A 20984-nucleotide genomic window follows, 5' to 3' on the forward strand; every position below is an offset into this window, starting at 1 on the left:
AAAGAACGTTACAAAGGAAAATCTGGTACGAAATTTATGCCAAACCGCCTACAACATACATCACGACTGGAAGATGAGTTTGTGTTTAGTTGAGTTGGATTGTCCTAATAACGTTTTTATTTATATCCAGACAAATATTCGGTGTGCAAATTCTAAGGATGTTTCGCACAACGACGCGTCAGCAAGGTTTCAGCTGGCCAATTTTTGTTGAAAGCGAGACGTCCTTTTCAATTTGGATGCAACAATTAAAAACGACATTCATATAAACACTCAAACGAACATATCATGAACGATTTACAGAACTCCACATCAAAAGAACTAACCTTCAAAGCAAAGATTAAAAATTGTTTGAAACGAGAACCGCAACGATCGTCTTAAATTAGAATCGATGCGATCCTTCGAATAATAATCGATGTCCGAAGCGACGCAATATTCCCCGGTTTCCGTGTGGATCTAACTGTTTGTATAAACAGCTACACATTATCTGAAGATATTTTGGTACGGACACGGAGGCAGGGTTACGCAACCGTGATGGATATGGCAGAGTGCCAGATTTGCTCATTTGTTTTTTACTTCCGGACTGCCACGATATGCCTTCGCGCGGCGAGGTGTTGCAAAGATCGACGAGAAATTAGCTTCCACACGCTCCTCTCCTCGTCCACTTGGAACCGGAGGAAATGTTCCACAAAACACTCTCCCGGACGGATATATGTAGAATGCAGTCCTGCTCCATTCTGCACGGATTTATCTCTTGCACCGTAAAAATACCCCGATCGCGAGCTGAACTTCAAGCTAATTTATGAACCAATTTGTGATGCTACTTATTTTGAGCGCAAGAGATCACAGGAAATCGGGTAAACATCGATCGCTGCTAAAATTATTACCATCTCCTTCGTGAACCCATTTGACCGATCGCTTCTTGCGGTTGACGTACATCGACTGGCCCTTGCTGCTCTGGTTGCTGATGTCGCTCAAGGAGCTCGATATTCGCTTGGCCAATTCTACCTGTTCTTCCACCGTAGGGTGGACACCTTTGGCGTAGAACGCAGAGGAGGCGAACATTTTCCCTTAAAAAAAATCATACGTTAGTTGCGGTGGTGACTTGCACCAGAGAATTTATGACGGCACCAAACAGCTTAAAATAAAATTCGAAATATTACGCCTCATTTATTAATGTGAAGCTACTGTGGCAAATGTTTCTTGCAAGTCGCACGTGAAATTATTAATGAATCTAATGTTTAATGTTGTCCTAATTTTAAATTAATCCTAATTTATTATGTCAGTTGTTCGCCATCAAAACCCTACAAGTGAAATGTAACTGAAGAAATAAAATATCTTTCAGGGGTTATAATTTATGTTTAAGCTATTTCTAACAGATGTATTTAAACTTTTTGCGGAATGTAAAGATTAAATAAATATCTAGGTATACTCCGTCCAGCGAGAGATTGGAAGATTTTAAATTGTAGACTTGTAACCCAACACTACAAAATTAGAGCATAATTTCAGGGCAAAAAAATGTTACTCCTTGAAGGTAAATACCTAAATGAATAATTTACGCAAGATATAGTCCAATTTTTACCCTTTTGCGATGACGTCATTGTCTAGTAACTTTACGTATGTTTGAGCTAGGATCAGAAACAAATTTGAATTGATCATAAATAACTATAAAGGTGTCAAATTTGTTGACAATTGCTTCGAAAGGTTATGTTTATAATCAATGTAATAAGTGAAAGAAATTAAAAATTGTCAAATTGACAGGAGCATAAAACAACCTCAAAGTGACCATCAATAAATAAACGTGCCTTTTTTTTGTTTTTTTTTCTGTTTCTGTCGTTTCAATAAAAGGAAAGCGAGGAAGGAAATCGTGACGTCACCTCAAAAGGGTAAAAATTGGACTATAGTACCGTGAGATCGAAAAAAAAATTAGAGTTGGCCGTGACCAAAAATTTCAGTTGACAATTCGTTAAAATTTTCATTATCAGATGTCAGTCTTAAAAGTTAGGTCAGTGATTTTGAGAACGTTGAAATCTTGATTTTCGTAAAGATGTGCATTATGTGTGAGCTGTCGGTTGTAAAAGCATCATAAGGAGCTCCAATCGTATTTACGAACTAAAATAAATGTTCGAAATGTCTGCCTTCAGCTTCCAAACATACTGCTACTCTCTTCGCTTTATGTTTTCAAATGACCTTCGCAAAGTCAGGACATCAATTAAATTGCAGTTATCAGTGATTATTTGCATTAATTCGGGAATTGTGCCAGGCCTGTTTTTGAACACGTTGTTTTTCAGATATAGAAAAACAAAATAATCAAGGCAAGTTGTTGGTAAGTGCCTTGAAAGTCCGGAATGACAAGTACTATTGTAATTAATGGCATCTGATGACATTTGAATTAAATTTTTACGTGCTGCCAACTGAAGTGTATTAATCATGGCCATCTCAATTTTTTTTTATTTTCGATCGCACGGTACTTTCTGTGTGTAGAATTTAGTGATTTTTATGTCAACCAATCTCTCGTTGGACAAACTATAACTCTAATTGTGGTGACAGGAACAGTATTCGTGTATCCTTGTTGATTTTTGTAAAACATTTACGTCACGTCAAAATCTTTGTCGAATAAAATTTACGTCGTTAATTTTGACAAAAACCTAACGGATGTTTGGCTAATTTGGAGTTTTCGCAATTACACATAATAAATAAACTTCTAAAATGACGCCAATAAACGGTCGTATTTGTTTTCACTCGTTACTATTTCTAGTTTAAGACATGAGAATTACATGCTCAAATAACGGACAAATGAGTCATTTATAGCCGATACAAACGACTTGTGTGTAATTCGCCTTTAAGTACTAAATAATGTTGACGAAATGAGGAAGGGTAAATTTAACAATACGAAGAAAAAAAAATCAAACACCCGAAAGGAAGACAAATATTTTTCTTGTGTTTATATTAGTCGTATCATTAATGCAGCAGGGGTTCTTACTATTCCTTCACCCCTAGTGCCAATTTTACCAAACTGTATGATCTAAGTCGTGATTCGGTCAAAATCTGTCAAAGTGTCAAAAACTATACTTTTTATATTTCTTACATAAAACGTAACAGTACCTAATCGAAACATGTAGGTAAATGTAATTGCAATAATTCTCACGAACACAAGAATTAGTTGAATGTCCCCCCGAACAAAGATCAAAGCTGCCAACCGTATAAAACAGGAAGTACTAAAAGGAACCTCTGCCAACTTTATTTTGTGTCTAGTGGGCCAATTGTCATTTAGTTTAAAATTTCACCTCGTAGTAGGCGTTGAAGAGTTGATTGTGAACGCACTACTCGTGAAAAACATAAGATTTAAACAGCTGATCCGTGATTCGTAACCTGTAGGTATAGTGCGTTCACAATCGACTCTTCAACGCCTACTATGAGGTAAAATTTAAAAAAACACCCGATACAACCGGGCCATACCATTTTAGAGGGAAAAATAAGGAGTTTCAATTATTTGCTCTCCTAACAATTTTACGGCAAAATAGTTAAAATGAAATTTGGAGAGAATTAAAATGACTGTCTCATTTCAGTCTTAGTTTTTTCTAAGATCTTGTGGTACGTACTGTAAGAAAGGCAAGAACGGTGTTAAGAGACAAAAATACTAAAAAGTAGTACCAGCCATGAAATTTGACTTATTCGGATGGTTTCACTATAATTTAATTTTCTTTTAATTTGCCCTTCAAATGAACTCGTATAGGACTACAGGACGATAATGAAAAGGTATCTTCCATTAAATGTTCAAACTTCTCTACAATTTTTCGAATTGTTTCTATGTATGGCCGGAATTGGTCGGTCTGGGAAACCTGAAGCAAATGTTGCTTGGAAGTTTCTTAAAGAAGATCCTCCATAATACCATTTAAAGAAAGAAATAAAATTTCATGCCTAGTACCTACTATCTACTTTTTAGTCTCTCGCCTTTCTTTCAGTACCACAAGGTAAATTGCCAAATTAGGAAATTGCAAATGACTAAACTGAAACAGCAAGTGATGCCAACATACTGTTTCATATACAGTGTGGAAACTACTTATGGAATAAATTCAGTAATGTCGAAACAAATGATATTTGTAGAAAACGCTGAAACAGGTCAATTTTTATTTCTTATAGTGCTTATTTTAAGTTGCTTCACTTGTTCATGACGTCATCGATTTTTGAGTTATGATGTCATCACCAATTTTTTTAAATGGAAACCCACCACTTTTTTCTTCTGTTTCTGATAGACCTTCTTACTACCTAAACGATGAAAGAGAAAAATAGGTACCTTACATAACAATTTTTTTGAGAAAATGACAAATTTTACTTCAAAAATTTGATTTAAATTTTAATGTAAAAATTTTAACTGACCGCAAACAAAAACAAACAAACATCTAAGGTTAACAATCAAATGTTACGCAAATGTTGAATTTGTCCCCCGCCAACTATTTGGCACTCACCCACACTTTGGACACTGCCATTGCCATCTAGAACACAAAGCCTTAAGGCAGCAATTGTTTTTGATCGTGACGTCACAGTAAAGCCTTTATCGAAAAATGCATTAAACCTCCAGAATTCAATAAAAACAGTAAAATTTTTGGTTAGCACTCTATTTTTTAGTAGAACGATGTGTTTAGGCTTTACAATTACTGCCTCGTGGAGTAAAATGCCATTAATGATGCGAAAATTGTCATTTACAAGTGAGGTTAAGTTTGTGTATTTATTGTTTTTGCGTAATTTTTACTTTGTGAATCATTTAAATAACACCAAATCACAACAAATGCTTTTTACATCTTAATTATATGTGCAGCAAATATAGTTTCAACTAAATTGCCCTTACAACGACTTGTAATCACGAAAATGTTGATAGGGTATAAAAATACTTCCCAGGTTTCAACGTCTCTTGCGACGTTCGATGAACAGTAAATACCCTGGTATCAACTGAAACTATTATATACACTTGCCACCAAGCTTTTGCTTATCTCACAATTTTCCATAAGAATGATTAAAACACCGTATTTGATCCTTTCTGAAAATGTAATCAAATGTCAAATTTTGACGTTTGGCCTTCCTCGTGACGTCACACGCTGTCTGGCTTAAGGCCTGGAGTTCGAGATGGCAATGACACTGCGCTCAATAATGTTAGGGCTGAGTTGTTCTATTTCAGCGCAAATTCTCTGCCGTAAATCTTCTAAATTGTTTGGTCTATTCAAATAAATCTTCTATTTTAAATAAACCCATACAAAAAAAAATTTAAATTAAAAATTACATTAAATTTTTGAAGTAAAATTTGTCATTTTCTCAAAAAAATTGATATGTCAGGTACCAATTTTTTTCTTTCATCGTTTAGCTAGTATGAAGGTCTATCAGAAAGAGAAGAAAAAAGTAGGGCTTGTCATTTAAAAAAAAATGAGTGTGACGTCATAGGTCAAAAATGGATAACGTCATGAGCAAGTGAAGCTACTTAAAATAAGCATTATGAGAAATAAAAATTGACCTGTTTCAACGTTTTCGACAAGTGTCATTAGTTTTGAAATTACAGAATTTATTCCATAAGTAGTTTACACACTGTAGGTATATTTTAACCAGTGACAGATTCCGATCTCAAAAGGCTCTTAACAATAAAACATTGAGTCATACATCAAAAATTGGCAAAAATTACCATATCGGTCTTTTCACTATTAGTAAATGCCACTCTTCTCTGATTTTACGTCCAATGTATAACAATGTCATGAATGTCATAATAGAAGCAAACAATTGTTGCTATAGAGAAAATATTGGTATTATAAAGGTCGCCTTAGTTTTATTTTGACAACAATTCCTTCGAATCACCCCGGGGGCAGCTTGTTTCAAAGTTAAATATTTTCATTTATCTGCGGTTCTTAACAGATGGTAGTACACTCTTCAACATGCTTTATTTTCAACAATTTTAACGTTAAAACCTAGACATTTTTGTAAGAGTGTCAAGGGGTTGGAATCTACCACCGGTTAAAGTTTGTATGATACTGTATGAATCACCCTGTATATGATTAGGCGTACCAATTGTCAGGAGAGCCAACCCACTAAATTTGTCACTCGGTATAATAAAACTTCCATAAATCAATTTACAAACATCCAAGGATGTCTTATTAAATTTGTATTTTTTTCATCTATTAAGTGCCATAACCCATAATATGTATGTACTCCGTCACAGATGTTATAGATAAAGAAAAAGAGATCTACTTCTACATGCCATACTATACGCAAGAATAAAACAAGAGAAACAAAGCGGCTATCGAAATTAAATTTCTGAAAACGTACACTTCTATTCAAAAAAAAAAAGCGTACACGTATTGAGAGCTAATGTAAATGGGGATAAAATTAATTAATCGTTTCCAAGAAAACGTATTACGGTATTACTGACATTTTGTATGTATGTCAAATGTGTGAAAATTGCTTTTTATAAATTTTTAAATTGTTGTTAGATTGTTAAGAGTTGCCTTTTTCTATAAATTTACGAATAAAAGTTTGAGTTGTGTTTGTAGGAATTCAGTAATTGGTAATACTTGCCTAATAAATAAGGCAAAACATTTACACACATTAAAATCTCTGAAAAATACATCGATAAAATCCGGATATCAGCATGGGTTTTGTTACAGGTTTCTAAGTAACAACAATTAAAGGATAGGTTTACAATATGGCAATCTAGCCAAAATTGTGCTCACTACTTGTACGCTTTTTTTTTTAATAGAAGTGTACGTCGTAACTTAATAAACTGTCACTTGCCAATTGTGACATTTATTTGGAGTTTTTATGTTAATTTATTAAAAAAAAAAGTGTTTTCATTCTAGAACACAAAATATTCATAATAATCAAGGTACAACCTTGTTTGTTGGAGTTTCGACAAAATCTTCCTTCATCATCGCTATTATTATAATTGAGGCTACGCCATATGTTTTCGTCCCTTATCTTTTTTTGTGTTGATCATATTATATTAGAAATACAATTTTTGTAATCATAGATAATAAGATAACTTGGAATTTTTCAATTAAATCTAATGGCAGTTTCCATCACTTAATTCTGCTAAGTGCGTTTGTTTTGTTGACGAATTTTATAAATGATAAAACCTTAGAAAAAAAACAAAAACCGAAAATACATATATAAAGGTCGCTCCCCAAGAAGGAATATTTTAACGTTTATATATAAAAAGAAAAACAAGTATAAGAATATGTGTAAATACAGTCGCGGACAAAAAAAAGGAGGACAAGTCTTATTAAGAAATTTAGCCAAAATTGAGTTGAGTAAACCGGGGTTACTATAATAAATAAATAAATATTTTCATAGTAACCATAGAAAGGGCAAGCAAATTTACATTAGCGAAAAAACATTGTCGTACTTTTTTTTGTCCGCGACTGTACATATAAAAGCATTTGTCACAAAAAAGAAACCACCCACTGAAATATTTAGTACCTTTGAAGTTAAGTAATAAAACTTGGGTAATATAAACTATTACATTGTTGGTTATATTTAAATTGACATGTATTTTGAGTTTGAGAAGTTTTGAAACTTTGTTTCTGTTGTAGTTATTGTTTACTTTTTATTTCTATTTTTTTACTCTTTGTGTATTATTAAAGGCAGATTCATAAAATCAGTTAAAATAAAACTGTCAGATACGTATATGAAAAATGTAAGTTTTTAAAAGCCAGACAAGAAACAGTTTACACCCACTCATAAAATTGCTTAACTAAACTCAAACTAAAAATAACAGTTTTTCAAATTGGAGATTACGTTCTTTCTTTTTCCATGCTCAACAACAGAGGAAAACGTTAAAATTTAACGTTACATTAAAGTTTAAATACATGTATCCCGTGTATGAAATTTGTTATGCACTATTATTGCAGACAACGTTAAATAAGGGCCGACACGTTACTTACTGTTTTTGCTAGGTTGTATCTGTTCACCATCGGCGGGAGTAAAAATTTTTTCCAAATTGATCGGTTTTGGTGGAGGCGCATTTTCATCCTGCAATCAAATCAAAACATAAAATGCATACAGTGCAGATCGGTGTGAATAAATACTTCAAAGTGAACGCGCTTTTCCGACTTTTTAATGTGGTAATGTTCGCTTTTATTATACACAACTTTTTCTTCTCTTTTATTGTCATGAACAAAACAAATTTGACCTCCAAGGAACATTCTGATTTATCTGTACAAAAATATAAAAATAAACTACAACTAATCGTCTATTGGCATATATTCAAAGCAACAAATGGGTTATTTTCGTGAAAAATGAAATAACTATATATTCGTAAATCGCGCTGCTGCTTTGGAATGTTTCAGGAACGGACCGAATGAAACTGAACGAAATCTGGAGTCATGAAACGGCGAGCCACTGGTTTAACGCAAGCTCTGATTAAAGCCAGACGCAGTTTTATGATTGTTTAAAGATGAACCACTCACCAAGCCAACCTTGAAAACCCTCTGGGTCAGGTTTTGCAGAAACTCCCTCTTTTGCGGATCTTTGCGATCTGAAGGTTTGAACCCTCTCTGCGATTCTACGTCTGTGATACTGTGCGATTTTTGTAAACGAAAATTTGATCCTGGACAGGGCCAGGACGGGGTCGTAGGCGCAGAAGAAGGTATAAACTTTGAACTAGCACTTTTTGTCAAACTGTAGGTCTTTCGACTCATGGAATACATGCTATCACTTTTGGAATCCACTATTTTACTTAACAGCCTCATCTTCACGACTTGTTCAGTTTTTACGAATTAATTAGATTTTGGCAAAGGAATTCTGTAAAATTAAATATCGTCATTTGCCAAACAATACAGTCATAATCATTTTTATAGCATCGATTCACACACGCTAACAGTTAAAAATACAACAGTTTAGGGTATTTTTGAATGCACAAATACCATGAATAATTTATATAACTAAAACAATAAATGAAAAATATATTTGCCTGCGAAGACGCAAGAGAAAATAAACGGCTGCATGTGTGTTGGTGCTATTACTTTCCGCCAAATAATGTATTTACATGTTATGGTGATGCAAGTAGAGTAAATATATTTAGTTTGTCCTAAATGTTACGAAAAGTTTTCATTGATTCCTTTGCCAAATCAAATTTACTAATTAACTGGAATTCTTGAGAAGTAACTGCAGCAGAGCGCGGTCGCACTTACACAACACAAGATATCAACACTTTACGAACGAACTATCGAGATAAAAGAAACATTATAAACTAAATTTCAAGTTGATAAGACGTTGTGCATGAAATTACAACAAAGTACACGTCTAGAAATAATCTGCTAGGAGAGAGAACGAATTTGGTAAGTATCTGGATCACATCCAAAAATATCGGTTGTGCTTATCAACGATCAACGTTATTTAATTTAAGTACCTGTTAGAAAAAGTAATGGCGAGAAGAAAGAGTTGTCTATTTGTCGTTACTCAAACGCAATTTTGGCAGGTTAATGGTGTAATAATAAATCATTTGGTGGTTTTTCACTTCGCGCTTTTTCTAATAAAAATCACTAATTTTTTGTGATAAATTTTACTACAGAGTTAATTAAAATATTACTTTTTTATAACATGTAAATTATGTTTAAAATTAATCGTGGCTTTTTCACTTTGAAATATCTACTGTTTCTTATGCATATGCAACCAACATTACACCAAGTTCATTTATTTGAAATTGAGATCGATTATACGCAATCAAAATGATACGAATACAATGGTGACAGTATTTTTACATTTTATAATTTAATTTTTCTTAATTTATCCCTACAAATGATAAAATTACTTATCAAGATTTGGACGTTTATATTTCATTTGTTATTTGTGTGGTTTTTAAGAAGGAATAAATGTTAGGATGTAAGCCAGGCAACGGTTTTGTGTTATTCATAGAATTTCACAAATTTAATTTTACGAGATTATTTGGTTGCTTTGTGCTATTTATTAACTTTCATTAGGTATTGTTAGTTAACAACAGTTCAGTTCAGTTGTAAAAAAAGGCGCGACTTGGGTGTACTTTTTGTGTACTTATAACAACAAAATTAAATAAAAGCAAGACAACAATGGCCGTCTAATACTTGACAAGTGGTTGCTTTACCAATTATTCTCAAGCCCTGTAATTATAAGTTGCATTTATTCATAACCTTATGACCTCATACTTGTGTTGCTAAGTACCTACATATACTTAGTAGTGCTTTCGGTGATTGCAAAAATTTAACACGATTTTTGCAGCCATCCATCACAAACGTTATCAGCACTTTTTTACGGATCCTTTTTCGACCAATATTCCTATTAGCAATCATATCTTTAAACAGATGTCGCACAATCGTGTTGGTACTAGCTACTTACCATTGTTGTTGACACAATCTGTAAGTTAAACTTACCGCCTTAATGCGGTAAGTACAAAATAGTCCTGTCAAAAAAATTACTTCAAAGTAATTCTTTTCGTATAAGCGATTGTGCGAAAAACGTTATGGATTGACTATACAGTTATAAAGTGCCATAACAGAATTTCGGAAGTTTGAAAATCTCAACTAACACTTCCTCGATTCTGTTATAATGCATTTACTAACCTTATATCCCGATATACTATTTCAAATAAAGTCTCTTACATGCCTTGCTGAATTTATTGGAGGAGAATTTCTGGATGTGGAGAAAATAATTTGTGCAAAATGTTTTTTATTAATGCTCCGATGGAATAAATCTATAAAAAGAAAAGTACTTCCATCTAGCACTTCCTCCACAACTATTACACTCACCGGCAAAAAAAAGAGAAACACTAATTAAACAACAAATCTATTCCCATAATAGGTACCTATTTTGATGTATTTTGAACAGGATGATAGCAAACATAATCTTGAGCATTAGCTTAGGCTATTTTCGCATAAAAACAAAAAAAAATCTCCTTTTCTTGTAGAACCTAAAAGAATGCCTCTAGCTGGTGTAAATATTGCCCGAGCATTAGCTTTGGTTGAAGACGGTCGTAGCATTCGTTATGCAGCTAATGCTATTGGGGCTCCTCTTACTACTGTTCACAGAGCTATTAGAAGGTTTCAAGAGACCGGTCAGTACACAAGAAGACCTGGATCTGGTCGAAAAAGAGCAAATACACACCGCACACGATAGATTTTTAAATAATAATGGTGTCCGCTTTTTCTGCCGGTGGGTGTAAATGAAATTAAAGAAGTGGTAACTACGTAATTTAGGAAATGAGGCTCACAGTAAACTAGATAACTTATAGAGAAAATTTTGACACACCCAGAGTTATTACCAAATTAGATCTATCTAAGGAAAAAGGAATTGCCTTCAGTAGACAGCTTTAAGTTCGTTAATGATATAATAAATAAACTGGTAAAGTTTGTCCAGCGAGAGATTGGTTGACATAAAAATCAGTAAATTCTTCGTAGAGAAAATAGTACCTAGCGCAAGTAAAATTTGAAATAAATCCTTCACTCAGTAACATTTTTGCCCTGAAATTATGCTCGAATTGATGTATTTTAGTGCATTTTGTGGTGTTGGGTTACAAGCCTACAATTTTAAATCTGCCAATCTCTCGCTGGACGAAGCATAGTGTATGAATTTAGGTGTCCTTTTAGCAAAATTCATTTTAAAACTACAGTTTTAGCAACTTCAAAAACATTTAATTTAGATGAATATGCAGTGAATATGAAGTCTTTGAACGTACCTACTTCTGCCACTAGTTGTGATGTTCAAAGGTCATTTTCAAAGTTGACATCGTAACCTTCGTGAGGCATTCGTTGCTCCAAATAATTTAGTAAGGCATGCCGTTATTTGTTACAATAAGTAACATAAATCATGTAATAAATATTTCACAAGACCTTTATATTATACCTAAAGACGTCAGTTCAACTTTAAACAAAAGAAATATCGGGTCGCCCAAATTAAGATTCGTCGTCCGATTTAATTTTCAGGATATATTATCAGTTATTAAACTTTTTTGATTTACCGGACAATTACTGATTTTTACAGTAAATCGATAACTAAGGATTTCAATTTATTTCGAGCAGCTGCAGAGATCATTAATACCATGGGCACTAAACTAAACTGTTGTTAAAAAAGAAATATCTTTTTTCAATTTTGCACCTTTAGCATAGTCATTATAACACTCAAACAGGTTTCGAAAAAGAGTTCTTTTCGATACCGGTTTCAGGAACATTTACTTAAATTTTTAATGTAAACTTTTGGCTTGGTCCTTTCAGGGAAGTTAACTGAAAATATTATTGCACGACTGAATCGATCATGCACCGGTTAAGTTCTTTAAATAAAAATGGTGCACATATCCACAATTAGTCATAATTAATACATAATTCTTACTTATCCGTATTGAGATTGTATTAAAAATAAATTTAAAGAAAAATACAAATTGTTTAGCTGATTTTTCGCTCTGTAAAGCTATAAGTTTACGTAAGTATTTTAATTTCGAACCAAGATTTTAAAATTCCGTCAGTTCTCTGCAACAGAAAATGATAAATGAGTGCACAACGCAAAAACAACTGCTGTAAATTTAATCTTTAAGTGTGTCGTAAATGACGACAGATTGAAAATCGCTAACTTGCAATACCCCTAACTTATCTATTCTAAAACCGTTTGGATATTTTTAAAACCTTCTCAATAAAGAAAACCTATTTTTGAAATATGGAATTTGCTAGATTTAGAGAAATACAAATTTTACATGCTCATTTATAATGCCATAATTGCCATAAAATGTTATTTATTTAGCAGTTATAGATAAATCACTTTAATTTTAATTTTATTGTTTGTGTAATTGTTTAATTAAAGGACAACACTTATGATTTATCATCTATTTGTCCTTAAGAGAGTAGATATTATTTTTGTAGATCTACCTATTTTTATTTGGTGTCATCTAATTTTCCATTTTATAGAAATGATCTTATTTTACAAAGAAATTCAACTATGTAGTGTTATAAATGAGAATTATTCATTGAAAAAATGTTAAATATGCGTAAAAGATAATTGCATACCGAATTTGAATACAAACTTACTTGAAAATGCTGTCCACTAAGTTCCTGCGTAATCTGGAATTAATTGTTGGATTAGATACTTTTCCGCACAGAAGAAAAATGGATTATTGGAAAGTTTAATGAAATGTATTAAATGTATACCTTCGAGAAATCGATGTAATTGAAAGAGTTTTCAAGGGGCAAAGACAGGGGACGTTGTTTGGGCAACACTGAAGGTAAATGGGCAATCCAATTGTCATTGTTGGATCGCTTTCCATTCTACAACACTTACATGCAAAAAGACCACAACACAAATTGAAGGCGCTGTGATTGTACAGAAGTGGCCAACACATAGAAAACGAACACAATGTTTAATCGAAAATATAACTCGTTATTTGTTTTCAATTTTAATTCAAATGTTTTTATTGAACAGGTACTTTTTCGAAATTTGTTCTTTAGATTTAGCAGATTAGGTTATTGAGAAGCCACGTTGCGGCAGTATTAATAATTTGACTGACCAAGGCTGTACAATAAAACTGTATTAAAAAAGCTATGTTTTGTAAATGTGATCAACACCAACAAGACAAACCTCTTTGACGTGGGACTGCGATTCCAAAACTTTCTCATAAGAATACGTTGTACTATTGCTATCAACTTTCTTCTCTTCATAGTAGGATTCTTTCAATTCTTTATCCTTCTCGGCGTAACTGTCTAAGTCAGATATAATTTCCTTCAGTGAGTTTTTGATCTTTTCTTCCTTTATTTCCGCTTTAAGCGAGGCATCATTGTTGTTGCCAAATCCATTTACTTGTAAACCAGTTAATTCTAGTGGGGGAAATGGTTGCAACGGTTCTAACGCTTCTACAGGTATGTAATCAGGAGGAAATCCATTATTAACCATCGTTTCTTCCCTAACTTCAACTTCCTCCTGAATAACGTTTTTCTCAATTTCATTGCCCCCTTCTTTCCCTTCTGTTTCAATTTCGTCATTTAGTTGTGATTCTAAAACTGTTTTTTCTGCCTGTCGTGTTAACTCAAAAGATTTGGGAGGCTCGAATGGCTTCAAAGGTTCGAAAGGTTTCAAGGGCTCGAAGGGTTTTACAGGCTCAAAAGATTTGATGGGTTCCAAGGGTTTGTAATAGTTACTTATTGCTGACGTTTCTGACGCTGTTGTTTCTGTTTTCTCGTCTGACTGAGCTGTTGACTCAACTGAGGTTTCCGTTTCCTACGAGTTATTGCCTCATAATTTTTTTTTTAAAGAATTAAATTCAAGGCTTCAGTCAGTAATTGTTATGTGCTCACTTAATTTTCTACATTTTAGGTGTGGGTGAAACAGTTTAACTGAAGCTTCAAAACGTTATGTTTTTGTTTATGTGTAATGATGAGAAGCTATATAGAACTGAGCGCCTGAAAGCTCGTGAGATAACATTTTGAAGCTCAGTGCCTGGAAATAAACGAACAAACAGGTTTAAAATCAGTTTATTGTAAAACTTCATTTATACAGTAAGTAAAGACAACGATGGCAAAAAACAATCCTAGTGATACTGCCAAAAAAAAAGCGTCAGTTCTATATAACTCTCAGTTACCTAGGCAAAACATCTAATTTAGTGTCTTTTCCTCTTGTATCACATGGTTGCTACATGCTATGGATAGTGTAATGTATTTAATAAATGCCTCAAAAGTCAAAACCCTCGTAAGAAAATAGTTTCTACCGAAGTAGATAAAAAATTAATTCTCGTTTCAAAAAAATTTTGAGAATGTTATATAGATTTAGGTAAGTAAAGAGTAATTTTGGAAATTACCCACGTTTTAGGTAACATTTGAAAGTGCTGAGCAATTGCTTAAGAGAAGGTTTAACCTTCGATTACATATTCCTCCGTTTCTTCGGATGAAAAGCTTTGGGAGGAAGAAAATGAAGATGTTGTTACCTTGCGGCTCTCGCTAACAGACTGCGATAGAGACTGTGCTTGAACCACATTGCAACTGCTTTGGATGTTCTTAGACGCATTCTCTTCAACAATGGACGTATTTGAAGTAGCTTCGAACTGGGCCGATTTCTCAGACATTTTAGTATGTCCAAGATCTTTCGATACCTAAAATGAACAAAAATTCCAAATGAATACAAACACGAACGTGGCGATAAATTGATTGCAGTGTTGCCCGCAATCGTTTCAATAAAACATACGCATAATCAGACCAACGTGAAATTATGTAGCATCTGGCACGTGTAAATCACAAGCTAAACAACTTAAATAGCAATGAATCTTGAATTCAAAACCCACAACATGAATCCTCAAGTTGACACATTAACGCACCTTTTAATTGGCTCTTACTACCTGTGCCAACGCAAGTGTTGCCTGCATTAATAAGGTGATGGAATATGAAGCAGATTGTCTCGTTGTAACAAATTATCAAACGGCTCCCGACCTACCTCAGAGAGCGTCGTTTCTTCGGTGGACTCTTGTTCTATTTGTCGACTGCCGGAGCCGGCAAGTTGCAACTGAGTGTCAGACATTTTATTAGATGTTAGGCTGCCTCCGGGTGTCTTACTGCCTCTCTCAGCGTCAGGATTTCTGCAAATTGAAGAGTGTATGAACAACACTACTGTATTTGTTTAAGGCGAGTTCGTTGACTCAAGTTATGTAGGAAATGAGCTTTGGTTTTAATCCTAATTACACTTTGCTAAGAATAGTTTTTTTCAGACGTTTTAACCATACGAAAAAACACTTAAGGTATATCTACAACTGTCCATCTGGCAACTTTCCAGACTGGATCCAGCTCCGCCCGTAAATAAAACTGGGTAGTGGCTCTACTCTGTCCATACCAGATTCAAACGGAGTTGCCAAAAGTTTAAAAACATTTTAAAGTAACTTTTGCTTTTAATCCGTCATTAATACAAATAAATTCTTTTGCAACAACTGTAACCTTAAAAATAAGTCTCTGAAATAGTATTAAAACCTGTTGAAAATCATACAGCCAGTTCACAAGAATTATTAAGGAACTGTGATGAACTGATGAATAACGTTTTTAAACACAATATAAAATTATATTTGTTGAATTAGACAAGCAAGTCGAACTAATCACTTTATTTCTTCTTACATTCAATTCTAAAATTATCTTATTAATGGAAAAACTGCGAAAGAACTGCTAATTTAGACAGATAAAAAGGTAACTTTAATTTTGTATCTTATCTTTTATCTTATTTTTTCTATCAGCCCACAGTGTTCCATTAAAAATATTTAAAAGTTATTTCTTCAACTGCTAAAACTGTACTGACGTATTACAAATCTCTTTAATAATTTTATTAATAACGTCCATTTATTTTCAAGCAGATGTGTCCAAAAACATGTCAAATAAAAAGTGAACGTTACATCACATCCGCTGCACCCGCGAAAATTATTTTCAAAACAATAAACGCCAGAAAATGTGTTCGATAATATTGGCAAAACTGCAAGAATACTCATAAAAATAACTTAGACTTGGTCGTAAACTATTAGTGAAAGTTACGAGGACTACGACAGGTTTTAATTGAAATATTCGTAATGCGTGGAACTAGTGATAATAGTTAAATCCGAAAACGTAAGCTATTACAAATCCGAAAATAAAAAATCCGCTTTAATAATGCGTTTATTTACCAAATTGGACCAAATTAGCCAATAGGTTTATCGTAGTTTACTGATTATTTTTATAGATGTTTTATTTGTTATTCTTTGTTATAAATTATTAGTCGAAAACAAGTTCTGTATGTACGATAGTGGATGGAAAATAAATAAATCTTTCAATGCAACCCACATTACATTTGCAAAGTTAATGTGGATATTTGTTTCTTGATTTAAAAAACATAAAACATAGTTAGCTGTGCAGTTTCGTAAATTTTGACATAAACGTCATTCGCTTGGTTAAATGAAATTATGAAAAAACGAAGAGATTTTGGGAAAATGTTTATTGTCTGCATAAAGGCACAACGGGAGAAGCATTTTTATTACATTCGCCATAAATCAGGATCATGTCTGTTTTCTCATTGTTCGAATACATTTTAGTCGTTCTATTTTAACTTTTTCGTCAATGTCAGTTGTGACAAATAAAATTATTGGAAGCAAAGCTATCATGGATTCATAATTTCATTCTAAAACAATGCGATATTTAAAATGACCACGTTTTGAAATGTATTGTGGGCCGCATTTTCAATTCCGCCGGGCTCATTATCTATCACTTGTGAAATACCCTGTATAGTATAAGATGATTTTTCAAATTTCACAACTATGACTACATTATATTATAATGAATTTAAAAAATCACCCGGTACCATATGTCTTACCAAAAAGGCATGTTGGTAATATAAAGAACGTCAACTTAATATTCAACGTTTTTTTCATGGTAAGAAGATAATAATTACTAGGTTGTGTACCCATATTTTTACTCACTAGCTTGCCACGTAAAACAAAATCAGAATAGTGTGTAAACCATTGGCATAAAAGCGTCCGTAATGAAGTTCTTTTAGCATCAAACTAGACTCTTAAATTAAGTTGTTATTCATGGTCTAGAAGCCCACATGACTAGATTGCGTTGTAGCATCTGTCTTTACTAAACGTTAATTATTTCACAGTTAAGTGAAACGGAAAATATGAAAATCGAAATAAACTTGAAAATGCTTGGACGTCACTGAAAGTAAGACCAACACATGGAAACGATAAGATGGTAGATGGGTACAAAAATAGAATTTACCTTGTCAAAATATCCCATAAGAAATAAGTAAGCACAAAAACCGCTGAAAATCTGTCATCGTTTCTGTAATAACAAAAACCAAGCTATTAATTATGGAGTGGCTGTTAAAGAAAAATGGCCAAATAGGTTTTATTTCCGTATACCAAAATATCTCGCAAATGGACTATATCTAAAACGAACGTTGACAGAAAGTCACAAACAGAATGAAATTTATGTGTCGAAAATAGACACGGTTTCTAATGTTTTGACTTCAACTTTTCACGGAGCTTAACACAAGGACGTGGACAAATTGCAATCTATTCCGTATTAGAACCTAGAGACAAACTGCATCTTAGATCACATTACGGCGACGAATGTTAATTGGCACGGATCGCACAAATAAAAGACGATTCAACACCCGATACGTTCTATTTTTAATTTGCATTTAAGCGAATAACTGACTGATTTATTTGGTGAGTTTTCAACCGGAGCAACCACAAATGTAACCAACGAAATGGATTCGCAGATAGATTAATGGACGGTGGCAACTGAAACGAACGAACTTACCCTTTTACGGCATTGACACCAAAAAACAGTTTATAAAACAAAAGTTTAAAGTACTCGAACCATTGCCTCAACATGTTGCCATTTTTTCACCTAGAAAAAGGGACACTTAAAAACATAAATGCGACAATCTCCGCTAGAGTAAGAACAACGACTTGAGTCAGTTCTTTCAAAAGAATCAGACAGTCGTGTTTCTTACACATAATAAGAAAGAGAAAAAATCACGCCCCAACAATCATTGTTCAAGTTTTTACACACAACTACTCCAGGTGTCTATCGCAGCCTCCCGATGTAACCGGGGGGAACTGGGAGCCAAATCGGGAACCCACAGGAAGCGCATGTCACGAGTGTTACAACAGAGACCACAATAAAACATATTCATGTTTTTTTTTGCCGATGATAAATGTTGAAAGTTAAAGAAGAGTGACGCCAAACAATCAAGTGAAAATATCAGTTTCGTGCGTGTTTGCCAAAACACTTCTCATTTGAGTAGATTCGTGTTTTAAGGAAGTAGAATGAGAATCCTGGAAATGATCAGCTTCAGTTTGAATCAAAAATAGGCGGCGAAAATAAACGAGTTAGTTTGTTCTCTAAGCAAAGTCGATTTACTTTTAGAAACCATCTCAAAATATTTCTTGCATTTATTTGCGTCATTAACGACTCTATTAATTGTCTGTCATTTATGGTGATGGGCAAAATGCTTGTTCACCAGACAGTTTGACAAATTAAGTCGTTCGTTTACTGATTTCGCTTAAAGAAAGTGGAGTTTAATTAAAATAATCCGCACCCCAAATGTACCAAACAAAACACCGAGCATACTTCTTGGACAATAAATATGTCACAGCTGGTACGTCACAGGTAAACACTACCTGCTTGCCAAAAATTTTGGTAAAGGTTAATGTAATTGGAACAAAACCCAGATAAGATTCGCATTCTTGTGTCGATCCCCGAAAACATTTGCAGGACGATAATACCTGACTTTGGACAAGTAATCTTCTGCAAGGAGCGCGACAAATAAAATTTTTCATTGTCGGCAAATATTTATATTTTTAGCAAGGAATTCTTTCGCCAACACATGTGTTCTTGGGAATCATGGCCAAGTGCCAGGCTGGCCTATCTGTCAGAACAATCTGCTAAAAGAGATACCTTCAATTCGAGCTCAAGCTTGATGGACAACTTTTTCCCTGAGGATTAACAGTACTGCAGGTTTATTTGCTCAGTCGTTAGCTGCACCTATAGCAGTCTGTAAATATCCAGCAGGAATAATAGATGACTAAAGTCACGGTGTAAAATGTTTAGATTCATCAGAATGGTAGTTGTATGTTCGTCCCAATTAAAATAACATTTGGCGGGTAAAGAAGCCGGTGTTCTATTTCAGCCGACGAGGTCCGTTGTTGTATTCGCTCAGTACTCTGCCAACATTTTATTGTAGGCAAATGAAATAGTTATAAAATTTTCAAGGTAAATGCAGAAGTTTTTTAAATATGGGAAAATATTTTTTGAATATTACAGGCAGATATCAAACTGCCCTTTTGCATTAGTTAATCAAGTTTCATTACAAACCGTCAACACCTCTTCGGTGATTTTAAACACGTCAACTTACTCGTTGAGTTAAATCAAAGCATCTAGAAACAAATACGGATGATGACATGTGCATTCAAAACGAATTTCAAAATTAGGACAGTTTATTAAAAACGCAGAGTAAAACATGCACGCAACACATTTATAAGTGTGTGCATTTTGTGTCAGAAACATGATTCACTCGTTTCTAAATTTTGGATTAAAATAACCTACGTGCATTATTTTGTTTGGAAAGAAGATCGCAATTGATATTTGTACTTTTTTCAAAAATGGAAAACAATAAAAATCTGTAAATATAATTATGTTAAGTGGAAAACAATTGAACAAAATCTCGTTCGCTTAAACAGTTAAAAAAAAATAAAAAATGTATTTTAGCGCTTTCTGCTGTTGCAACCGAAAAGTGCGTTAACTGGCCGATTGGCGAACAGCAGTTTGGCCAAAGCTGGTTTAAGGAGTGGTTAAGCAGCGTTTCAATCCAGTGGGACTTACATTGTTCGAAAGGGACACAGTTGCGATTTTGTCGGTGGTCTAAGCTAAGTTTAAAGAGGCCGGCGGATGACTAATTTCGTGAACGCGTCGGTGCTGACCGACGTCCAAACCGATCGACGCCGATACCACCCGCAAACGACCGACAACCGACAATATTTTCAGCAATTTTGCAGCTTTTATTGTTTTACTTTCTGAAATATCCGCAAATAAAACGAAACAGACGTCGCTACTTGTGCTTTCCAGTTATTTTAGGACACTCAATCACTGTTGCGGGGCTGTTCGCAACATTTGCATGCGATAATTACTCTGATTTCTTGTTTAAAATTCTAGATGTATCTGTTTTGCAGCCTAAAAACAACAACACATGTGCAAAATAAGTAAGTAAAGAACGAAATCAGACGACGATTTGAATAATAGATGTTTTGCTTAAGATTTTTGGATATTATTCAAGGCTTCACGGCTAAACTGAAAATAAAAAACATGTAAATTGACCAAAACTCTTCCACTTTAACTTAATAATTATGATCAATTATAACTAGAAATCAACTTCTTTTAAAGTCAAACTACATTTTATACATATGTTATGTTTATTAATAAACTGAATGCTACCGTAACTTGCTAAAAGCATATACAAACACTTCCCAATTACAATTATTGTTTAGTGCA

At 33.7% G+C, this 20984-nt stretch overlaps 1 protein-coding gene across 2 annotated transcripts in view; it reads right to left on the reverse strand.

Annotated features, from left to right (window-relative positions):
• Nucleotides 1-18513, reverse strand: part of LOC138122328 (uncharacterized protein PF3D7_1120000) — a 26283-nt gene extending 7770 nt beyond the window's left edge. Inside the window, exons 1-9 of one of the 2 annotated variants that reach the window (XM_069036558.1) lie at nucleotides 18252-18513; nucleotides 17706-17768; nucleotides 15412-15553; nucleotides 14909-15073; nucleotides 13570-14205; nucleotides 13143-13259; nucleotides 13023-13055; nucleotides 7920-8007; nucleotides 885-1067 (exon numbers count right to left, since the gene is read on the reverse strand). In XM_069036558.1, the coding sequence (XP_068892659.1) occupies nucleotides 885-1067; nucleotides 7920-8007; nucleotides 13023-13055; nucleotides 13143-13259; nucleotides 13570-14205; nucleotides 14909-15073; nucleotides 15412-15553; nucleotides 17706-17768; nucleotides 18252-18325 (1501 nt within the window). In that variant the 5' untranslated portion in view covers nucleotides 18326-18513. The remainder of the gene's footprint in view (nucleotides 1-884; nucleotides 1068-7919; nucleotides 8008-13022; nucleotides 13056-13142; nucleotides 13260-13569; nucleotides 14206-14908; nucleotides 15074-15411; nucleotides 15554-17705; nucleotides 17769-18251) is intronic. The other variant, XM_069036569.1, reaches the window with a different exon arrangement.
• Between the last annotated feature and the right edge of the window lie 2471 nt (nucleotides 18514-20984).

This window comes from Tenebrio molitor, chromosome 1 (genome assembly GCF_963966145.1).
Source record: "Tenebrio molitor chromosome 1, icTenMoli1.1, whole genome shotgun sequence".
NCBI classification, from domain to species: domain Eukaryota; kingdom Metazoa; phylum Arthropoda; class Insecta; order Coleoptera; family Tenebrionidae; genus Tenebrio; species Tenebrio molitor.